The 21,701-nt window shown below is 35.1% G+C and overlaps 1 protein-coding gene across 11 annotated transcripts in view; it reads right to left on the bottom strand.

Moving 5' to 3' along the window:
- Ttll7 (tubulin tyrosine ligase like 7) overlaps positions 1 to 21,701 on the bottom strand; it is a 157,829-nt gene that overhangs the window by 10,370 nt on the left and 125,758 nt on the right. For 10 of the 11 annotated variants that reach the window (XR_007351934.1, XM_048815029.1, XM_048815025.1 and 7 more), the window contains 2 exons: positions 12,441 to 12,601; positions 5,528 to 5,701 (listed from right to left, as the gene is read on the bottom strand). Coding sequence is in view for 10 of the 11 variants with exons in the window: in XM_048815029.1 (XP_048670986.1) it covers positions 5,528 to 5,701; positions 12,441 to 12,601 (335 nt within the window). In the remaining variant the exon portion in view is untranslated. Of the gene's footprint in view, positions 1 to 5,527; positions 5,702 to 12,440; positions 12,602 to 21,701 lie in introns of those variants that run through there. The other variant, XM_048815031.1, reaches the window with a different exon arrangement.

Raw genomic sequence — 21,701 nt, 5'->3', positions numbered from 1 at the left:
CAAACTTCTTTTTCCCACTCTTCATAAGTAAAGCATTCCCCTTTTTTTGTCATAAATCAAGTCAAAATGTAGGCCTGGGTTTATTTATGGCTCAATTATTTATGCTTTTGCCAATTTCATATTATCTTGGCTTAATTTATCTTTACTATAAGTTTTTGTACACAGTACTTAACAAATTCTACCAGTTCATAGTTTATTTCAAGATTATTCCTTTGCTTTTCTGTATTATAAATGCTAAAAAAAAAGCTTTGGTTTAATATTTTCCTTACCAAAAGTAAATAAAAATAAGATTAGTTGAAAACTACATATGTACAAAAACTATTTGCGAAGAACTGACAAATTAATAACAATCATTTCAATGATGAATAAGGTATATCTTTTCATGTTTTTAAGCTTTCTTGCCTTTCTTGTTAAACTTATTCTTTTTTTTAATTTGTTTTAATTAGTTACATATGACAGTACAATGATCTTGACATATCATACAAACTTATTCTTAAGGGTTACATATAATTTCAAGATATTTAAAATTGTATTTAAAATTTCATATTCTAACTATTTGTTGTTAATATAGAAAATGCAATTGATTTTCTTATATTGACTTTGATTTCATCAAAATTGTTGCACTCACTTAAATGAATCTACAAATTTGTTTGTATGTGTATCAGTACAATCATACCTACTGGTAATGAGTTTTAGTTCTTTATTTCAAACCTAATTTTTTAACTTATTTTGTTTTCCTCATTACATAATCTAGGACTTCCAGCACAATACTGGATAGAAGTAGTGGTAATGAGAAATCTTGTTTTGTCCTTTGTTTGAAAAGGAAAGCCTTTAACACTTCAACATTTAGGTTTGTTTGTTGTGATATTTTCATAGCTATCCTTTATTAGACTGTGGAATTAATTTTTTCCCTAGGCGACTAAGGAGTTTTTAAATCAAGAATGTACACTGAATTCTACCAAGTGATTTATTTATGTCTTTCAAAGTGATCTTTTATTCTATTAATAAAGAAAATTATACTGATCACTTTTTAATGCTACTGCATCCTTAAATTGATGGATTAAGCAGAAGTTGATCATAATATATTATCCTATTTAAACTCTCTGGGTTCAGTTTGTTACTATTTGGTTTAGAATTTTTATATCTATGGTTAGCGTTAAGACTGAACATTCATTCTCTTTTGCAATAATTCTCCAGTTGGATTTTGGTATCAAAAGTATGGCAGCCTCATAAAACAAGGGAATAAAGTTTTCTCTTTTCCTGTTCTCTGAATGGGTTTGATAGAACTGACTAGTGAAGCCATGTAAACCAGGAGGCCAAAAAGTGGTTGGAGATCCTAAAGCTTCCCAAGTAAACCTAGTTACAGTGAGATATTGAGCTGGTTCCAAGAATGCTAGTATCCGTTAGGGAGATACATACATACATACATACATACATAGATTAATTAATTCTAATTGACCACCTAGATGTATATATCAGTTCTATTTGCTTAGATATTATGGGCCCTGAGAAAGGCTTTTTACTACTTATGCCTATGATTACATTTCTGAGAAGGCCACTCTCTTTCATGTAATAAATGTCATCAACTCCTAGGAAATATCCCACAGATCTTTAATCAAGATAAACATTATCAATAAACCTGACTGATGTTAACTCAATTTTTTTCTTTTTTAATTTTATAGATAAATTAGCCAAAATGTCTCACCTTATATTTAGGTGCATCTCCTTATAAGCATATTAAAATATTTATATATTTATTTATAATTAAAATTAAATAAAGAACTCAAAAAAATTAACACCAAAAAAACAAATAACCCAATCAATAAATGGGATAAGGAAATGAGCAAATACGTCACAGAAGAAGACATACAATCAATCAACAAATTTATGAAAAAGTGTTCAACATCTCTAGCAATTAGAGAAATGCAAATCAAAACTATTCAAAGATTTCATCTCACTTCAACAGAATGGCAGTTATCAAAAAATCAAGCAACAATAACTACTGGCAAAGATGTGGAACAAAAGGTGTAATTCATTGCTGATGGGATTGCAAAATGGTGTAACCACTTTGGAAAGCATTATGGAGATAACCTTAGCAAACTTGGAATGGAATGCCATTTGACCCAGCTATCCCAACTCCTCCGTCTATCTCCAAAGGACTTAAAATTAGCACGCTACAGAGATGCAGCCACTTCAATGTTTACAGCAGCTCAAATTCACAATAGCTAAACTGTGGAAACAACCTAGGTGTCCTTCAATAGACGAATGGATAAAGAAACTGTGATATAAATACACAATAGAATAGTACTCAGTCTTAAAGAAGAATGAAATTATGGCATTTATGGGTAAATGGACGGTACTAGAGAATATCATGCTAAGCAAAGTAAGCCAATCCCACAAAACCAAAGGACAAATATATTCTCGGATAAGTGGATACTGATCCATAATGAACAGGAGGCAAGGGAAGAAGGGAGAAACTTTGGATTGAGCAGAGAAGGAGAGGAGTAAGCGGGGGAGATGATAGAATGATATGGACATTATTACCCCAATATATGGGTATGAATGCATGAATGGTGTAACTCTACATCATGTACAACCAAAGAAATAAGAAGTTATACTCTATCTGTGTAAAATAAATAAGTAGTTTAGGTGTGCCTCCTCCTAAGCATATTAAAAATATTTACATATTTATTTAAATATTTAAAATTAATGTATAAATATAAATTCATATGTACATTTTATCAGGTATACTGCACAAATGAAATAAAGCTACTAACAAATATTGTTACCTCTACATATAAAGCAAAACGCTAAAGGTTCCCTTACTTAAGAGGAAAAATTTATGTTCTTAAATTAACGTAACATTGACTTAAGTTTTAGTGGCTAGACATTAGGGAGAAATATTTATCTCCCTCTGCTCCTTATGTTTCCATGTTTAACTTCCAATAGCATAACCTTCCTGGCTTCTTTTTTTTTTTATTGATTGTTCAAAACATTACAAAGCTCTTGACATATCATATTTCATACATTAGATTCAAGTGGGTTATGAACTTCCATTTTTACCCCAAATACAGATTGCAGAATCACATCGGTTACACATCCACTGTTTTATATACTGCCATACTAGTGTCTGTTGTATTCTGCTGCCCTTCCTATCCTCTACTATCCCCCATCCCCTCCCCTCCCCTCCCATCTTCTCACTCTACCCTATCTACTGTAATTCATTTCTCTCCTTATTTTTTTCCCATTCCCCTCACAACCTCTTATAAGTAATTTTGTATAACAATGAGGGTCTCCTTCCATTTCCATGCAATTTCCCTTTTCTCTCCCTTTCCCTCCCACCTCATGTCTCTGTTTAATGTTAATCTTTTCCTCCTGCTCTTCCTCCCTGCTCTGTTCTTAGTTGCTTTCATTATATCAAAGAAGACATCTGGCATTTGGTTTTTAGGGATTGGCTAGCTTCACTTAGTATAATCTGCTCTAGTGCCATCCATTTCCCTGCAAATTCCATGATTTTGTCATTTTTTAGTGCTGGGTAATACTCCATGGTATATAAATGCCACATTTTTTTTTATCCATTCATCTATTGAAGGGCATCTGGGTTGGTTCTACAATTGAGTTATCTGATTTGTGGATTTCAAAGAAACGGGCATGCTTGGCTCAGCAATTCTGCAGAGAGAATATATTCACACTTGCCCTCCCACTAGACTTCATCAGGCAAGGGTAGAGGAAAATCTGGGTTGATCCAGCTCTGCCTTGGAATAGGTAAGTTTAGTTCTGGAATTCAATATTGGAAAACCCACTAATCTCACATCTAAACCATGTCCCCAGTGTAACTTCTGTAAGTAATACAGCTACATTCATGACTGTGTCTGATTCCCACATCTCTTTCTCAAAAGGTTCTGAATGTGGGCAGAATAAAAATGTATTTACTAACACTCCAAAATGCTTATACTCACAATAATGGGGTCACCCTGAGCACTCGTCAGAAGTCCAGATCTCATTACAGAACTCATCAGAAGTCCAAGAACAACATTACAGGGTCAGGAATATCTCTTCTGACCACAACAAGGAGAAGAAAATCAAAAGGCCTGAAGCAACAGTAAGGCATAACTTCTTCTTCTGGTGCAAGGAGAAAGACTTTGTCCTATTTGCCTACCCACAAAACTACATGATTCATCACAGAAACAGGGTCATGACATCTGGAACTGCAGAAATCACATCATAGTCTGGATGAATTCCTTTCTAGAATGGAATTTAAAGTTTTCCTGATCATGCTCCGAAAATATAACCACTTAATGCGAAGGCTCTTTACTTATATACTATAATGTCTAAAAAATGGATTTCATTCTTTTACATCATGAGACTATTCATGAAAATAATTAATTAATTTTATTTCAATAATTTGCTTCAATCAAACCATAAAAACTATAGAATATAAGTTTGATATTTACATATTTTCAAAATGGTTAATTTTACTTCTGTCGTGGTTGTGATCAATCAGTTATTATTTTCAGAAGAATTAATATAGGTTAAAGGTACTACAAGAGTACAATGACAGAATCCAAAACAAAGATTTAAAATATCTTTGTAAAAGATTTTGTGCATAATATTCTAAGGACCCTGCTTGTTGCAGTCACTTTGTAGAAAGTTGGTTTTACTATTCTCCCTGAGATCTTTTTGTTTAATAAACAGATCAATTTTCAGCTGTGTCAAAAAATCCAAACTATTGTGGTTCCATTTTCCTCACTGTTTACTCAAATATTAGTTGAATTTTTTGACTATTGTGGATTATTTCCTTCTACATTGAGTAGTACTAAATGTGTACACATAATAAAGCTAATATATTCATTTTATTTCTAGTAGGAGCTACAATTGTTTTGAGAAATACTAAAAATGTGCTTCTTATTTAATTCACTCTGTATTTTTGCAACTTAAAAACAATATTGGGTGGTTTTTTTTTTTTGGAGCTTTGGAAAGCTATCTATTTCAATTTAACAACTGTCATAAAACTCAAATTTGAAGTGAAACTTGACACAATTTTAACTCCAACAGATTTTTTTTTTTTTTTTTTTTTTTTTGGTGTTGAAGGGAGTAGTGAAGGCTTTCTGAACAATAAGATGAAACCACAGGCATCTTCCCCATAAAGAAAGCTCCAGGACAAATGTTCAAATATCCCTACTGGGAAACAAAAGTTGAATTTATTACCACATATTTGGATGCTCTTACTGCATTTTGTAAACCAAATAAGTTTATATAAGTATTTAAATAAGTATGCAAACCAAATAAGTTTATTTCCATGTATGCTGTTTCCCTCATGTCCAGGTTTGTGATTGCTGTCCTTGTTTAGTCCCTTAAAGGAAAAGATGTGCCATTTAAAAATATTTTGTCGATTATTGCATGTGTAATTTTTGGCCTTTAGACTTTTATCCCTACCTATCCAAGCAAAAAGAAATGCTCAATTTCCAACTGTACTGTGACATTATTTTATATCAAGATCTCAGGGAATAGAGAATGTAAACAGTACCTGGAATTACCCCAGTCAGGACCAATGCCTGAGAGTGATCCTCTTGTGTCGGTTGCATATTTGTAAACCACTAGCAAGCACTGTTTACAAAGCTCCACCAGGCGCTGGCAACACTGGAGCTGCAAAGGAGTTACCATCTCTGGGCTTCTACTGAATATACTCTCCCAGGAGGATCTGTTGGCATGGAAACAGACATGACTTCGTGTTCACGTTTAAAAATGGCAACCAGCTATATCATTTACCTAGCAACAAACCAATAAAGAAAGCTAGAAATACTCTCACACATCTATAATACATACAGATGATTGAAAAGTATATAAGAAATACAAATTAATTAGGAAATTAATCTTTATATAATAAAAGAACCAACATCAAATTCATGTACTATTAGTCTTTAAAGACTTTGGTGGTTCCAATCATTGGTAGCTAAAAGGATGACTTCCCAACATCTCCTTAAAAAAAATGGAGTTACTCCATATTATAGTTTTGTAAAATACTGAACTGATTTCTCAAAAATTAAGTATTCTAGGAATTTAGGTTTTCTAAGAATTTGTATTTACCTTAACACTAATAATGATCCTACAAAGGGGTTAAAAAGTTGATGCAATTTAATCTGTGAACCATAGCACTAGGACAATTAGGTTAAACCCTTTTTAAGACTACATCCATGATATTCCCAGAGCACAGGTCCTGTGCTCTAGAAGTAGCATTATCTCCATAAGTACTAACACACTGCAAGGTGGGGAGCAGTGATTTGGATCAAGGTGTTTGGTTGCCTCGTGGTTGTGGTGCACTTGTACTGGGAACCCCCTTAGCAAAAGTACAGGTTAATCCCAACAGTTCAGAAGGCCGAGGCAGGATGATCAAAGCCAGCCTTGGAAAAGCAAGGTGTTAAGCAACTCAGTTAGACCCTGCTCTAAATAAAATATAAAATAGTGCTTGGGATGTGGCTCAGTGGTTGAGAGCCCCTGAGTTCAATCCCCAGTAACCCCCACCAAAAAATGTACAGGTTAAGACTGCCCAGTTGCTATGGTGATACCCTGCCTGAGGAAACTGCACAGGTTCAGAGTTATCAGTCTTGACCTTGAAACTCAGATACTAGCTCCCAGGGATAGGGGATTCTGAGCATAGCAAGAAAACCATAATGTTTCTTCAGTGCTGTGACCTTTAAGCCTCGCTGCTTTGCTGAAACTTTCCCACAAATAACCTTTGAATGATAAAACCTATATAATAAACATGCTGAGCCAGCTCTGGATCACTATTCTCAACCAGAGATCAGTATCCCACCTGATCCCAGCTTTCTCTCTTAATGTTTGAGTGTTTTTTCTTAATCTCCTATCACCCCCTAGCCTGTTTCTAGGGGCTCAGCAGTGCAGGTGGAGGCATAGCAATCCTAAAGTCAGTGTCCTTCCTCTTTCAGTATGCTTGGCTCAATCCAAAGCAAGAGCTAGTGCACACTTCCTTGGTAACCTCAAGTACGTGTGTGTGTGTGTGTGTGTGTATTAACAATCAGGAAAGACCTCACTGCCCACCCAGCCACCCAAGAAAAGAGAGAAACTTATTCTCTAATGTAAATGAAACTCTTCAGCCTTGAGGAGAAAGTGATTTGAGACTTGATAATGGTTCAAGTCTCATTTTACATAAACCAATTCATGTAGTCCTTAGAGAGAAAACAGTAGATTGTTAGAAAAAAATATTAAGAAAAATATTTTCCTGATAAAATGTACTTCCCAATGGAAAATTCAAAAACTCTGTTTTCAAACTTCTGTGGCTATTTGAGATATTTAGAATTTTACCAAGTGCCTTAGATACTCAGAAAGGTATTTTTATTAGAAAGGCAAATGGTTTCTTCTCCTTTTCAGGATAAACCTGGTCCCAAAAAGAGAGTATATATATATATATATATATATATATATATATATATATATATATATATTAAGTGTTTTGTTCCTTAACAGAGGAGTAACAGTCATTGTCACTCAATAAACAATAATATGCTAATTAAATTAACTCAAATAATTTAAAATATTACTAAATATAAGAAAAACCATATGTTCATCAAGATAAAGATAGGTAACTAGAAAATAAACTTACCTAATTTGAAAAAAAAATAGGGAAAATTTGTATTTATAATCAATATTCCATAACCTTCCAGGTCTTAAATCTCTGGATTCAGATATAAAAAAAAATTATATAAATGTAAATACACAGAGAAAACATCCTGTTTTGACTACCTGCCTAGCACTTTGCTGACAGAATTCTGAGTATGTCTATAAAAGTCTACCTCCATTACCACCATCAACTCTCAACAGGGATGTATTATTTTTATACTTTGGAGCCATTTGATTAGAGCTACTATCAGGTCACTCACATTAAGGTAATTTTTCCTTTTCTTAACTTGGGGTTTAGAGTTAGAAAAAAGAATAAACAAAGTGGGAGAACAACAAAAGGGCTACTTTAACACCCTAGTTTGATGTAATTTTCTGAGTAATATATGAGTTATAATCTAACCGGGTTTGGCTTCTCATTTTCTTATTCTTTTTAAAATATTTAAAATTAATATATGAATCAAAGTCCTCTATATGTTTATTTCTTATGTGTACAGTCATCGTTACCAGCCACAGACTCTATTCTATTCTGGATTAATTCATGTTCAAGTGTCAGCAAACCAAAACCCTTCAGTAAGAATAAAGACAATGAGAAAGACCAGCATGTTCCAGCTCCAAGCTAATGGCACCCCTCTGCACAGAGGAAACCTGTGCCTCTAACAGCACCTCACACTAGGCCCCACTCCTACCACCCTGCATGGCTGTGTCCTGCAAAACACCACCTTAGCACCTCTTAATCGCCAGTGCTAAAAGGTGAGAGAAAGCAGAAATAGTTAAAAATACCAGTGCTTTTATCAGAGCAACCAGGGTCTCATCTGCCTGCTTTCTAATCTAAATTCCAAAGAAATGGAGTACCCAAACCTATGAATTCAAAAAGAAAAATTAAAATGATTAATAAGTTCTTTGGGGAGTTCCTTAATCTTCAGAGAAGACAGTGAATGAATGACTTTAAATGACTTTTTTAGTAAGATAATGATAAGATATACAATACGGAATACGTCTGACAACAAAGGGGAAAAGTAATGAAAATCCAAAGACTTAAAAATTCTCATATTGTTCAGTGATCCAATAATTTTCACCCCCTTTCTCATCAAAACATTTAATAAGGCAGTTATCTGAAGAGTGAAACTGGTTCATTCTTTTCTCCTCTGTAAAAGTAAGTACTAAACTGATTGGCCAGAAAGAAGAAAGTTTTGTTTTGTTTTTTTAAATCAATATATCAACCGAATGAATGATCACCAACAGAAAGCTGAAAAATACCAACAAGAACATCCCCAGTTGAAAGTGATACGAGAACAGAGAGGTTCACATTATTTTAGGTAGTCCATATTTTATGCATGTATATTCAAGTCGGCATAAGGCAGCCTAAAAACAACAGTTATCTTAGAATGCTCCTTAAAGTGTATTTGTACACTAAAATTCTGAAAGGAAAGATTTTACATGGCAGACTCCCACAAGAAAATACTTTTGACTAAAGGGTCCAAAGGACCTGGGTGTTTCACCTTGGGGATTGAGTACAGTTAGCGTTTGCAAACTGTTAATTCCTTCTCCTCTGTTCCACTGCCTCTCCTTCTGCATTAAAGTGGCTGACTCCTATTCCTCTTGTGGGTCTCGGCTGAAATGCTAGTAGCCACAGCCACTTTTCCTGAGCTGTCAGGTCTACATTTGAGTTCCACAGAATCCTAGACTTACTTTCTTCCAATACAACTTGGTGGATAATTTTATTCACAAAAATTCCAAGAGCTATTTCCCTGAAGAGATCATATTTGGAATGTGGGGCGTTATGACACTCTCAGTGGGGGCTGCATGTAATAGAAGGGCTCCTGGCTATCGGCTCAGCCTTGAGTATTTTTTGTTTGGCATCAATAAAACTCATGAGCCAATTCTAAAGAAATGTGTCAAAAAGAACTACATTACTCTTTGATGTTTGTGGAAGTGAACAGGGAATGGCTTAATTTGTTTTATTCTTGGGTGTGTTGACAGAGGCAGAAATCAAGATGGTCCAGTTATTAGGTCATATTTTCACAAGATTTTACACCTAACTGGGAAAGAGCTGTGCCTTATATTAAAACAATTCCTTCAGATCTGGAAAAAAATAGGGTTTCACTCTGACTGACAGGATGTTAGACCAAATGTTAAAGGAGTGTATGGTGATTAGACATGATTCAAAGGACAAAGTGTTAACTATGCTGGATCCAAGCTGAGAATCAAAAATGGTATTAAGTGACTTCATTAAATCAAGGAAGCCTAAGAAACCCATTTGTAAAGCTGCAAAATAAAACCTGATGTTAAATTTACCTCTACAAACCACAAAATTGAAAGAGCTGGATGGAGAGTAGAGTATTTCTAAGTCAAAACTATTTCTCCTCCACCAGCCCAGGCACAAATGGGCAAGGAATTTGGAGTTGCAGTAAAACAAGCTTGTCAGGCACTGGTAACTCCACTTCAAAGAAAGTCAATGAACAGTTTTAAGGGCTAGGCTCTTGACTCAGATAACGCAGGTTTAAACGTAGGATCACCCAATTACTCTGGGAACGTGAGCAACCTACATATTCTGTTTTAATTTCCTCATCTGTCAAGTGTGGATAATAATAGTAGTTTACTCAAAAATATTTTTGTGGGGATTTTATAGGTATTTAACATCTAAAACAGTATCAGTAGGTCTTCAATTGTGAGCCCATCACAATCATTAATAGTAGTGAAAGACACCTGTATCAAATTCACTTTTGTATCTCCAAAAGTATCTACCCAACAGTGAAATTTGGAGGGATGTGCCAAGGACAGGAGAAAGATTCTCAAAAGAGTTAGAGTATGCTAGCAAATTAGCTCAGGAAAGCTGAGCCCTGGAGGCAAGGAAGTATACTCCTCAAGTATCTCTATGGCCTGATACTAGAGGTTGCCTAGGAACTCAAAGCCACCAGCACCAATCTTAGCATCAGACTGTCTCATTGCCATCCATAGTGGAAAGTAGCTGAGATCCACACACAGCATCAAACCAAGGGATCAACAAATAGAAAAAGAAAATATTCAATTTTGAATTCAGATTGAGAGATCTTTTACAGAAAACAATTCATTAAGGGGCTGTGAAATATGGTTCAAATATTTCACTCTGTAGAAATCACTTATTCCCAGGATTGTGCTCACATTTTATCACACCCCAGAGTGCCTTATGGATTCTTCCTGTTAGTGAATGAATGGCAGCTGAGGAAAAAGATGATGGTCAGGAGTCTGCAAATGATATGAATGACTCAGCATCAGATGATTAGAATATGGAAATGGGCACTTCAAGATTCTTTTAAAAAGAGATGGGTCTAGTCTCAGTCTTTATATAAGATTTGAAAAATGCAGAAGGTACAGATTTTTTAGAATATTGGAAAACCAGTGAGTTTGTTTTTCTAGAGCAGAGTTCAAGTAGGAGAGTAATAAGAGAGAAGATTGAAAAAAAATAAAAAATAATCAGCATATTAGGCTTATATATAAGAAATTTAGACTTTGAAGATAAATGAGAGAAATCACTAGATTTTGGGAAATGACCCTGACAGTAAGACAGTAAGGAAAACAAAACTTTATAGACAAAAATGCCTAGAAATCTTTTAATGTCACTTAGCCCTTCCATCAAAAGATACCCTTTGTCTGAAATCCTGTCATACTTTCTCTGTGCCTCTTTTATATTGTTTACTTTTGTGTACATCGTATTTTGTCTACAAAAGGCAGAGGTGCTTATTGGTTAAGAGCATGAACTTTGGGGTCAAGGCTAATGGAGTTCAAATCCCAGTTACTCTGGGTCCTTATCCCTGGGTGCATCTCAGATTCCTTACCTGTAACACAGAGACAATACAGAGCCTTATTCAAAGTGATGCTATGAGGAATGAACCACTTAAACACATGTAAAGTGATTAAACAGAGCCTGGCCTACAATAAGTAGCATTGTTAACTATTTTTATCACTTTCTTGAGAGGAGCAGCTATATCAAATTCACTTTTATATCTCCAAAAGTATCTACCCAACAGTTAAATGTTGATGACTGTAGAAAGAATAATGATAAACAATTTATAATAGCCACAGTCGAAATAATGTGACAGAAAAACAGGTAGGATTTCACCAATGAGTGAATAAAGACAGCGTTGAGGGGCTGGTGTTGTGGCCCGGCGGTGGAGTGCTTGCCTAGCCGTGTAAGGCCCTGGGTTTGAGGAACCTCAGCATCACATAAAAATAAATTAAAAAATAAAGGTACAATACCTTGGTGTCCAATTAGAACTAAAAAATAAATATTAAAAAAAAGACAGCATTGAGAAGGAAGATGCAGACACCTCAGAAACATCACACCTGTATGATTAGGAGAATAACATCAGGATTATGGGAAGTCAGGAAGGGAAGACATTTCTGAATGAAATAGTATGGAGTGTTTCGGTTTCAGATATCTTGAAGACCAAATGACAGTGAGTCACAGCAACTTGGGCAGCACAGGAATTCTGGAGGGGAGGAAGGGTATCGCCATAATTTTAGAAGTCTCCTTCATAAAGATTTAAGGATATTGGTTTGTAATTTAAATTTTTTCATTAATTAAGACTACTTTCTCTCCACTGAATTCAAATTAGTTACATGATGTTATGTTCATATTAATCATCTTATATAAATCAGGTTAATTAATATAAATTACAGGTGAATACTACCACATTACATGCAGTAAAAATAATCCATTTTTACAGATTATCAAAGAAATTTAACCACTTTTTTGGACTACCTCTATAACTAAATGGTAAAATATTTAAAAATTACACAATAAGAGATGACTTACAACTTACCCTGAATCACAGAAACAATTCCAGAGTCCTTGGCCATGACTCCAGAGTAAGCGATTAAAAACCCGGTTGAAAATCCGATATAAATTTACTTCCTCAACATCAGCTACCTTCCAGATGCGTGGAAGAACTGTACGAATGCTTGTTTTTACTATGTCCAACACCTAATGGAAAAACCAAAGCACTTAAAAATCTAGGTATGTTCAAAGATGGGCACACACACAAAAACTGAACAACAGCACAGAATTAAAAAGTCCAAAGTAGATCCATACACTTATGAAACTTTGGTATATAACAGAGACAACAAGTGATACCACTGGAGTAAGAAGTGAGTGTTCAATAAATGGAGATTTTAAAGTAATAATCTTTATGAAAAAGAATAGATGAGGTTGATCCTTACTTCTCTCAGCTAACAAAAATCAATTCTAGTAAACCATCAAATATCTTAGTGGAAATTAGGGGTAAATATTTTTCAAATCCTTTTAGAAAGAGGCTTTTCTAAAGTCACAAAAAGGAATAAGACCACAAAAGATTAACAGATTTTGATCATATTAAAATGAATAACTACTGGTCACTAAAGAAAATAAAAGACCAAATTACAAATTTGGAACACATATTCAAAAACACATACTTCCTTCCAACAAAAGACTAGTATCAGGAATATACAAAGATTTCTAACAACTTATAAATATCTTAGACAAAAATTTATGAACAGGCATCTTACAAAAGAAGAAATAAATATGAAGAATAAAAATTAAGTCTATGTAGTAAGATATCATTTCATACCCATTTAAATGAAAAAAAAAAAAAGTCTAATGAGACCAAGTGGATGGCAATCTACCATGTCTCTCAGACCTATTGGTATGAGTACACACTAGTGCAATCACTCTGGAAAACAGCTTGAAAATTCATGCACTGTTTGTCTCAGCAATTTTATTCCTAAGAGAATCTATCAGAGGTAAAAATAGGAGGCATGCATAAGATTTTTCAAACAGCCACACAGTTATAAACACCTGGAAACGACCTAACTCTCCAACAGTGGGAGAATGGATAAACGAATAGTGATAGTGGAGAAATGGGTTCATCCCCCCAGATTATTATACAGTAGTTCAAAAATGAATAAAATATGACACATAACACAGAATAATGTGGTAGTATAATGAGTGATGGGTTTAAAACTACATGTCAGTTTATTGCAGCTCAAGTTACAATAGTTAAACTATGCAACCAACCTAGGTGTACTTCAACAGATGAATGCATAAAGAGAAATGTGGTATATACACACAGTGGAATGTTACTCAGCCTTAAAGAAGGAAGAAGTTATGGCATTTGCCAATAAATGGATGGAGCTGGAGAATATCATGCTAAGCAAAATGAGCTAATTCCAAAAAAATTCAGGTCGAATGTTTTCTCTGAGAAGTGGATGCTAATTCACAATAAGGTAACAGGATGGAGGGGACGACAGAGTTACTTTGGATTAGAGGAGAGTAGGGAGGGGAGGGATCTGGGGCTAGGAAGGATAGTAGAGTGAATCTGACATTATTACCCTATGTACATATATGACTACATAACTGATGTGATCCTACATCATGTACCATCAGAAGAATGAGAAATTATACTCCATATATGTAAGATGTCAAAGTACATTCTACTGTCATGTACAAAAATATATGTCAGAAATTATATATAGTATGACAGTCTTAAGAGAATTAAAAACAAGAAATTTTTAAAATATTTTTTGGAAAAATACATTATTATGATATTAAAATATAAAGAAAGAAAGTGAGGAACTGGTGAATGCTGAATTCAAGAAAACAGTTCCCTGAGACAAGGGACACAGAGGGATAAAAGAGATCCATTTGATTATTATCAACAGATTAGCCATTGTTTAGGTGTTGGTTTCACAGGTGGTATAATATTAAAAACAATAAATAAAAGTAGGCCATATCCAGAATAATGAGGAGACATGATCAGGGAACAAGGACTACAGTTAATCTGGATATCTGAAATCCAAGTGGTCCTAGAAAACATTCTGGGGAAAGCTGCTTTGCCTAATGCATGAGTATTTGATTTTTACGAAATGCAGGGATTTCCAATAAAACTCTTTCATAAAAAAGTTAATGCCAATACATACAGCCACTTTAATTTCAGCTCACCAAAGTAGATTTTTCACTTTGTTTTATCTAATTATGGCAAATGCTATAAAAATGAGAGTGAAAGACGAAAACAGAAAAAAAAATGACTGTCAAATATAAAGGCTGAGCAGAGACATAATTTCAACAAGAACAAACATTTGAAAAACTGGAAACATATAAAAGAAAGTTTCCTTCTTTTTAAGACAGGAACATTAAGGAAGTGATGTTATTTCTCCCTGATAATGGTAAGTTTGGAATACCAGCTACAGTTTCTCACAATGAACTCTGAGCAGCATCACTGCTTCCCTGCCTGTGCCAGCTGCCCTCACTGTGAAGTGGAAGCAGAAATGCAAACCCTAGACTGGACCAGGGTCTGTCAGCAAGGGGAGGGAAAGGACAGATAATGCAATCTACAATAAAGAAGCTCGTGAAAAACACTGTCTTGGAAAAGCTCCTTAACACAAATAGTGAATGCTTAATTAAAAAGAATTTTTTAAAGTTTAATATGAATTATTCACAATAATGCTGATATCATATGCATATTAGGCATTAATTTATGCCTTTTGTTTTTTACAACTTTCATTGACGCTATTAGTTTTAACTCTTTTTCAATGTAGACAACAGTACTTACAACTAATGTGACAGAAGAATCAACACGAATTATAAAAAGATAAATTTAAATAATTTCTCAATTTTCTACTTTCTGTCAGTGAGGAATAACAGGCTGAAAGTCAATTCAGAAAGGAGATAATGGAAAACTAGCAAGTTATAGGTTAACATAAATTAATGTAAAAAAATTATGAGTTATATAAAATAATTGAAATTGAAAATGTTATCAACACTGGGAATTGTAAGATTGCCCTGAATCAATGTTTTCGCCTTATGTTATAAAAGAGATTGTTCATCTTTTAATTGATAAAGCAGTTGAAATTATGGAATATTCATCCTCTTTAAATAATCTTATGGTAAAATGAATATATGCTACACAAGAACCAAACACAAGGGCAACTCACAGAGCTTCCTACTCTATGCCACGTATTGTGTAAGGTACACTGCCTTCAAGTAGTCTTTCTTGGTCACCATTCTACACTACTCTTCATTCTAAGGAATTTGAAAAGCCTGATGGTCCAATATCCTAGGCCACACATGCCCAAAGCAGCAGCTTCAGAATGGATGGGGGATGCTTCTGCTCCACTCTGAATGGGTCCTGCAACACGGATACGGAACAATCTCCAGGCATGTTACACCTGCTTAGGAACAATTTCCCAGATTGGTGATATTGGCATGGTCTGAGCGACCCAAGCACTCCTTCCTTTCCAGGGTAACACATTGAGAATGTACATCCCCCCTTGCTCCTTTTGCCTTCAGTTTCCAAACACCCTCCCCAAGAAGGCAAGCTTGGGTCCTAGGAAGAGGGGTAGTTAGAAATACCCGCTCCCATGACTTGGAGAAGAGGAGGAGACACAAACAAAGGGAACAAGAATCCAAGTGCTTCATATCTCTTTCATATAGCTCTTTTTGGACTATAACGGTCTTCTATCTGTTCACCTGGTACACTCTGTCTTAAACATCATTTCTTAAGGAGACCTTACCTACCAAACTTATATTATTTTTCAGTGCCTGGTTCCTCTTCCATTATTAATCATCTCACTTTAATTTCCCATTTAATAAAGACTACTATTTATGTAAAGGGAGGAATTGTGGCCATGTTGGTAATATAGTTACCTGTCTCCAAGGCTTAAGATAAAGGCTACCACTTAGTCGTTGCTTACCTTAGTGAATTATTCCTTGCAAGAAAGTGAAACCTTTGCAGACAAGGTAAAAATCAGAGCCAACATTTATCAAGGACTTACAATATGTTAATTACTATTCCAGGCAATTTTATACATATTAACTCATTTAATCTCAAAACAAAAACATGAGACAGATATTATTGGTCCACGGGGCCATTCTGAAAATCTTGAGGATAAATTCCACAATTATATACATTAATATTTCTGCAGAAAAAAGATGTGAATATTCAATCTCAGGAACAGACAAAAACAACACATTACTTCCTGTCTGAGGATCATGAGCAAATGAGTTAAGGGGGGGTGAGTTGTTGCTGCCTTAAGGGTTATGAAAAGTTTTTGGTTGTGAAAATATTTTGGATCTCATATTATGGATGAGAAATCTCAGGCACAGAACAGATAAGTAACATGAAGAGTACACAGTTGCTAAGTGGACCAGTGTGTATCCAGACCTGTGCTCTTAGCTATCTCCCAACACTGCCTCACCATGCGGTCTTCCCAGATGCCAATAGCAAAAGCTGAGTGGATAAACCAACTGTCTCTTCTTAGACTCACTTGTACCTCTAGGCAAGTGTATTTGGGAAAGGGAGAGGGCCACTGGGTACTAATAGAGCAGGGGAGGTGCATAAGCACCCCTCTCCTTCATAACAATGGAGTATGATGAGCTTGCAAAAGGTTATATATATACATGGGAAACAATGACTGTACCTTAGCAAAACAATCATCGAATAATTTCAAGAATGCAGAGATCAGGCAGGCCAGAAATCAGACTGACATAATGTAAATTAGTGCCAGTTTTAGTTGTGATATTTTTTTATTCCTGGTATTTTAAGGTTAGATGCAATTGGATGAAGATAAATAATCCGTGAAACACAAAAATGGTCAGCAAGGTGCCCTTGTTTTTATCTATGGGTTCAAGTGAGGCTAACTTGCAGAATGTGGGTATCCATTTCCTTACATTATGACATTTAAAAGCATCCCAGTCCAACATTAAGTTCTCCATGGGAAAAATAAATGGGAGAGTTAGTCAATGACAACATTAATAAAGTAAAAAGATTTGTCTTTTCCATATGAGATATAGCACATTTGAAAGCATAAAGCACACTGACAAATTCATATTTTGTAAGAACATTCAGATGTTGAATGACAAACCGCTCCATATGGCTGAACAGTTGGTCCTAAATTAAAATAATGGCACAAGGTGAAGGCAGTTTAGAAATAACATTAAAATCACTACATGCTGTACTAATGATGCGTGCAGCAGCTGTGGCTATAGGGTAGAGGCATCTTTGCTGATGCAAAAACCAACACTTTTGAGCAGCATCTATGTCAGCCCATGTGAAAGAGAGATGGGAAAACCATAACCAAAATGAAAGCAGAAGCAACAAGGGTAGATACGAAAAATAAATTGCTATTTAGAGAAGTAGTAGTCAATAAATAAAGATTTCCAAGAAACCTAAAATAAATGCAAATAAAATGCAACCTTCACCTCACTACTGATTTCTCTTCATCCTCTAATCTTACTTTATGCCTAGATATCACAACAGAGAATAAGCTTTTCAGCAAATGTGGCATTCTTCACAGCCCACCAACACTGCAGTATTTTCATACTTCATATACATTCCTTGCAAACTATTTAAGGCAACTGCATCCTTGGCAGAAAGCTAAATTATGCAAGTGTGGATTTACCACAACATGATGTTGAATAAGATTAACTATTTTCATTTTCACCTGGTGAGGATTCTTTTCAGTACTTAATTCCTGTAACCCAGGATCTTTACATTTTATACCTATTAAGGAAAATGTGAAAAGGCAAATAATTTTGTTTCCAAGAACACAAGAAAGGAAAGCAGGTGGGAGACTGTATGGCATTCTAATCTTAGTTTTATAATATTCTAATGAACAACCAGAAAATGCCTTAATCTCGGAACAGAAAAAAAAATGAGACAAATATTTCAACAGTGGTCCCTAACTAGAATTCAGATGTGCATTCTATACCATGTAGAATAGTGCTTTGGACAAGGTAATCCCTCAATAAATATCTGCTGAATGTATGTTTGAGAGAGCAAATAAATGAATGAACTCTCAAAATCCCCTGTAGTGCCTAGCAAAATTCTTGTACAAAACTGGAAACCAATAAGTGTTTATCAAATTAAATTGATTTGCACACAGCCTTTGTGGCAGCTACAATGACTTGCCACTTAAACTAACTTTTTCTAAAGAATACATGTTTTAAAACTGATGCTTTCCCATCCAGGATCCCCTGTAATATCCAAGCCATGCTTGTGGTCTCCTCAGACTGCTCCCAGCCAAGAAGCAAGCAGTGAAGAGCTATTTCTACCCAGCATGTTCCCTCTAACAGGCTCTGGGCCCATCAGCCTTGACCAAGATGTTCTTAGAACTTCACTAGAGTCTGAGGCCCTTCCTATGCAATCTTCCTCCCTTTCATTCACAGGTGTCAGATCTGCATTGCAGTCTAAAGGCTCTTCCAGCTCTCTCTACCTTTTATCTCTCATGGGTATTGTCCCATATAAGTCTCCTTCAGCTCTAACTGCATCTTAGGGTGTACCTCCCAGAGGACTAAACTGGCAAAGCTTTCCAATGGTTGTTGACTATTATCACAACCACAGAAAGGATGAATCTGATTAATCTACATCTAGTGTAAATTAGTTAAGTTCTTGCTTTCTAAATGGGTGACTTTTTATAATACCTAATTCTGCATTCCTCAGCTGACCAAATTTCCATGCTTCTTTTGGTTTACTTGGATGCATTTCCTAGTTTTATAAGGAAATAGCACAGGTTTCAAACTGATGACCATATCCTATACAAAATAATTTTGCAACTGAAAAATTCTTAGTAAAATAAAATACATTAGAGAAACACCCTGACATGAGAATCCTTAGTAACGAAGAAAAAAAAAAAAATCAGTCTGCCTTGTACCCTCTGTAAGGCTAGATGATAACCCCATTCTATGTCCTACTTCCTGACAAGAGCCATTCAGGACTTAAGTTAGTCTTTAAAAAGTTCTAAGAAGTTACCTCCTAGGAGCAGGGATGAAGGCAGTCATGAACCCAAATCTATAATTCTATAAGCTGAGTACCTCTTTCTACCACCTAATCCTGACTTTCTAGTTTTACCCTTCTTATTATCAGGAAAAACATTTTCAGTTAGTCCATCTGTGATCTCTTCATCTTCTTTCATCTAAAATCAACTTGAGGAAGAGAAAAGGCATAGAAAAATTAGTTACATATTTAATATTCTATATATGTAAATTAATCAGTTAAGAACACTGAAGTTTGAGCTCATGGTGGTCTCCACAATATTGCTATACTGTTATTTCTGTCTGAAGTATTTCACCTGATTAATCTTAATATTATTGATTAAGTAGACACAATACTTTTTAAAACTCCAAAAAGAAATCTTCATTTACATGAAATCTCAGGGCCTCTCCACTGCTGGCTGGCTTGATGACTTGTGCTTCCAATGTGTATGTTTATTATGTTTCTTTTTGTGATTATGAGTGAAAATGATATATTTTGGCACAGTTAATTTAACAAAAATGAAAAGTTTTACAAAAATATGTCTTGGCATTCCTTTTACTGATTACTCGTGGGTAAAAGCTCTTAACCACGTGGTGGGGGAAGAAAGTCAACCCACAATGATGCCGAAAGATTCGCCTTACTGCTTTTCCCAGATGGCTCACCCTTCACTATTTATCTGAGAAAGTAGAGTCTGTTTGGGGAAAAGTCTCTTAAAGAACAAAATGGTTGAAGAAAGAAAAGGAACCACAGTAATCATGACCATAGCATGAAAAATTGCTACAAATAAGTCGCACATGTGCAAATCCTGAGCTTTCACTTCAGCTCACAGCCTGTGCCTTGCATTCCTCAGACCCTTTCAGGGGCCTCTTTGCAAGGTAAACTTTTTCTACTTAATATCAGACATTTTTATTCTTTGAGAGCCAAAATTCAATATATGAATTCTTCTGTCAAAAAATAGATTTGTTTATTAAATTACCTATGTAGAAGAATGATTGCAACTGTTTGGCTAGTGCAAACTGTGGGATGTTAGCAAGCTTCCCATTGCAAGTGGGATATCTTGCTGCTGTCTATGAACACAAAGGAAATATGATATTGTTCATTTACACCAAAGCAAGAGGCAAAACAAGAGCTCAAAACACAGGTAAGAGGATGGATAAATTGTAAACAAAGATCCTGCCCTCACCTTAGCACTATAGGTCCACCCCCACCCTAAATATAGCAGTATACGATGAACACTTAAATTCCATTTCACACTTAGAACTGGAAGAAAAGATAATACAAATATTCTTAGAGAAAATCTACATGGAAAAATTAGATATACTAAGATAGGTGCTGTGCTAGTAAGTTGATAAGCAAGTGCTTATTTTTACTCTAAATTTAGAAACCCAATGAAGCTTAACAATGCAATAAATCATTTCTTCCTATTCACAAATATTGTAACTAATCAGACATATCAGTTGATCATGTCATGCAATGCTCATCAGGCCTTCTCATATCACATGTGAAACATAGAAGAGCATTGTCTTAATTTTTCATTGCATTCAAACAAGGAAAAAAGGAAGCAAGGAAAAAAGGGTAGGAGCTTGGTATTAACAGGGCTCCTAAGTCTGGAATTGAACTAATTTAACAAGTGTTTAGAGGATGCCTCCTACAGGTGACTATAGGTAAGTCTGGCGCTCTTGTTTTTAAAAGGGTGGGGAAAAAAAAAAATCCATAAATATCTCAAAGTAGAACACAAGTACAATTGAGGACAAAGTGCCAAGAAGATTCAAGTAGGAAAGGATGATGTTTGGCTGTGGAAGAACCCGACAGGTTTCATGAAAATGAACTGTACCTTCCAAAAGAATGTTGTACAGGAAGAGTGAGTCCAGGCAACAAGGACAGCTGAGCTGGGCAAGGTCCTGAGGCCCCAAGAGATCCTTTCCACCTCTTTCCCTTGCCCCTGCTTCAACATGAGGTCATTGTTGGGGACAGGAAGCCAGGTTAACATCCCTGTTATATTATCAGCGCCTTTCCACAAAGAAGTCTTTGTCTTCCTGCCATTCCTCTATTTTCAAAAAGATTATTCTAACAACAACAATAGCAATATATATGTGTATATGTATACACACATAATATATAAACACAATTACACACACACACACACACATATATATATATACATAAACAAAAACAAAAGGAAAAAGGACACCAAATGCCACTACTTTCTCTACTTGGCTTAAGAAATTTTCTCTCCAGAAATAAGTTTTAAAATTCTGGTATCCATGTTTAAACAAATCTTTTATATATATATATATA

The sequence above is a fragment of the Marmota marmota genome, unplaced genomic scaffold (genome assembly GCF_001458135.2).
Source record: "Marmota marmota marmota unplaced genomic scaffold, marMar, whole genome shotgun sequence".
NCBI lineage: Eukaryota > Metazoa > Chordata > Mammalia > Rodentia > Sciuridae > Marmota > Marmota marmota.
The sequence above is the reverse complement of the archived record's forward strand: the minus strand, read 5'-3'. Positions and strand labels throughout refer to the sequence as shown.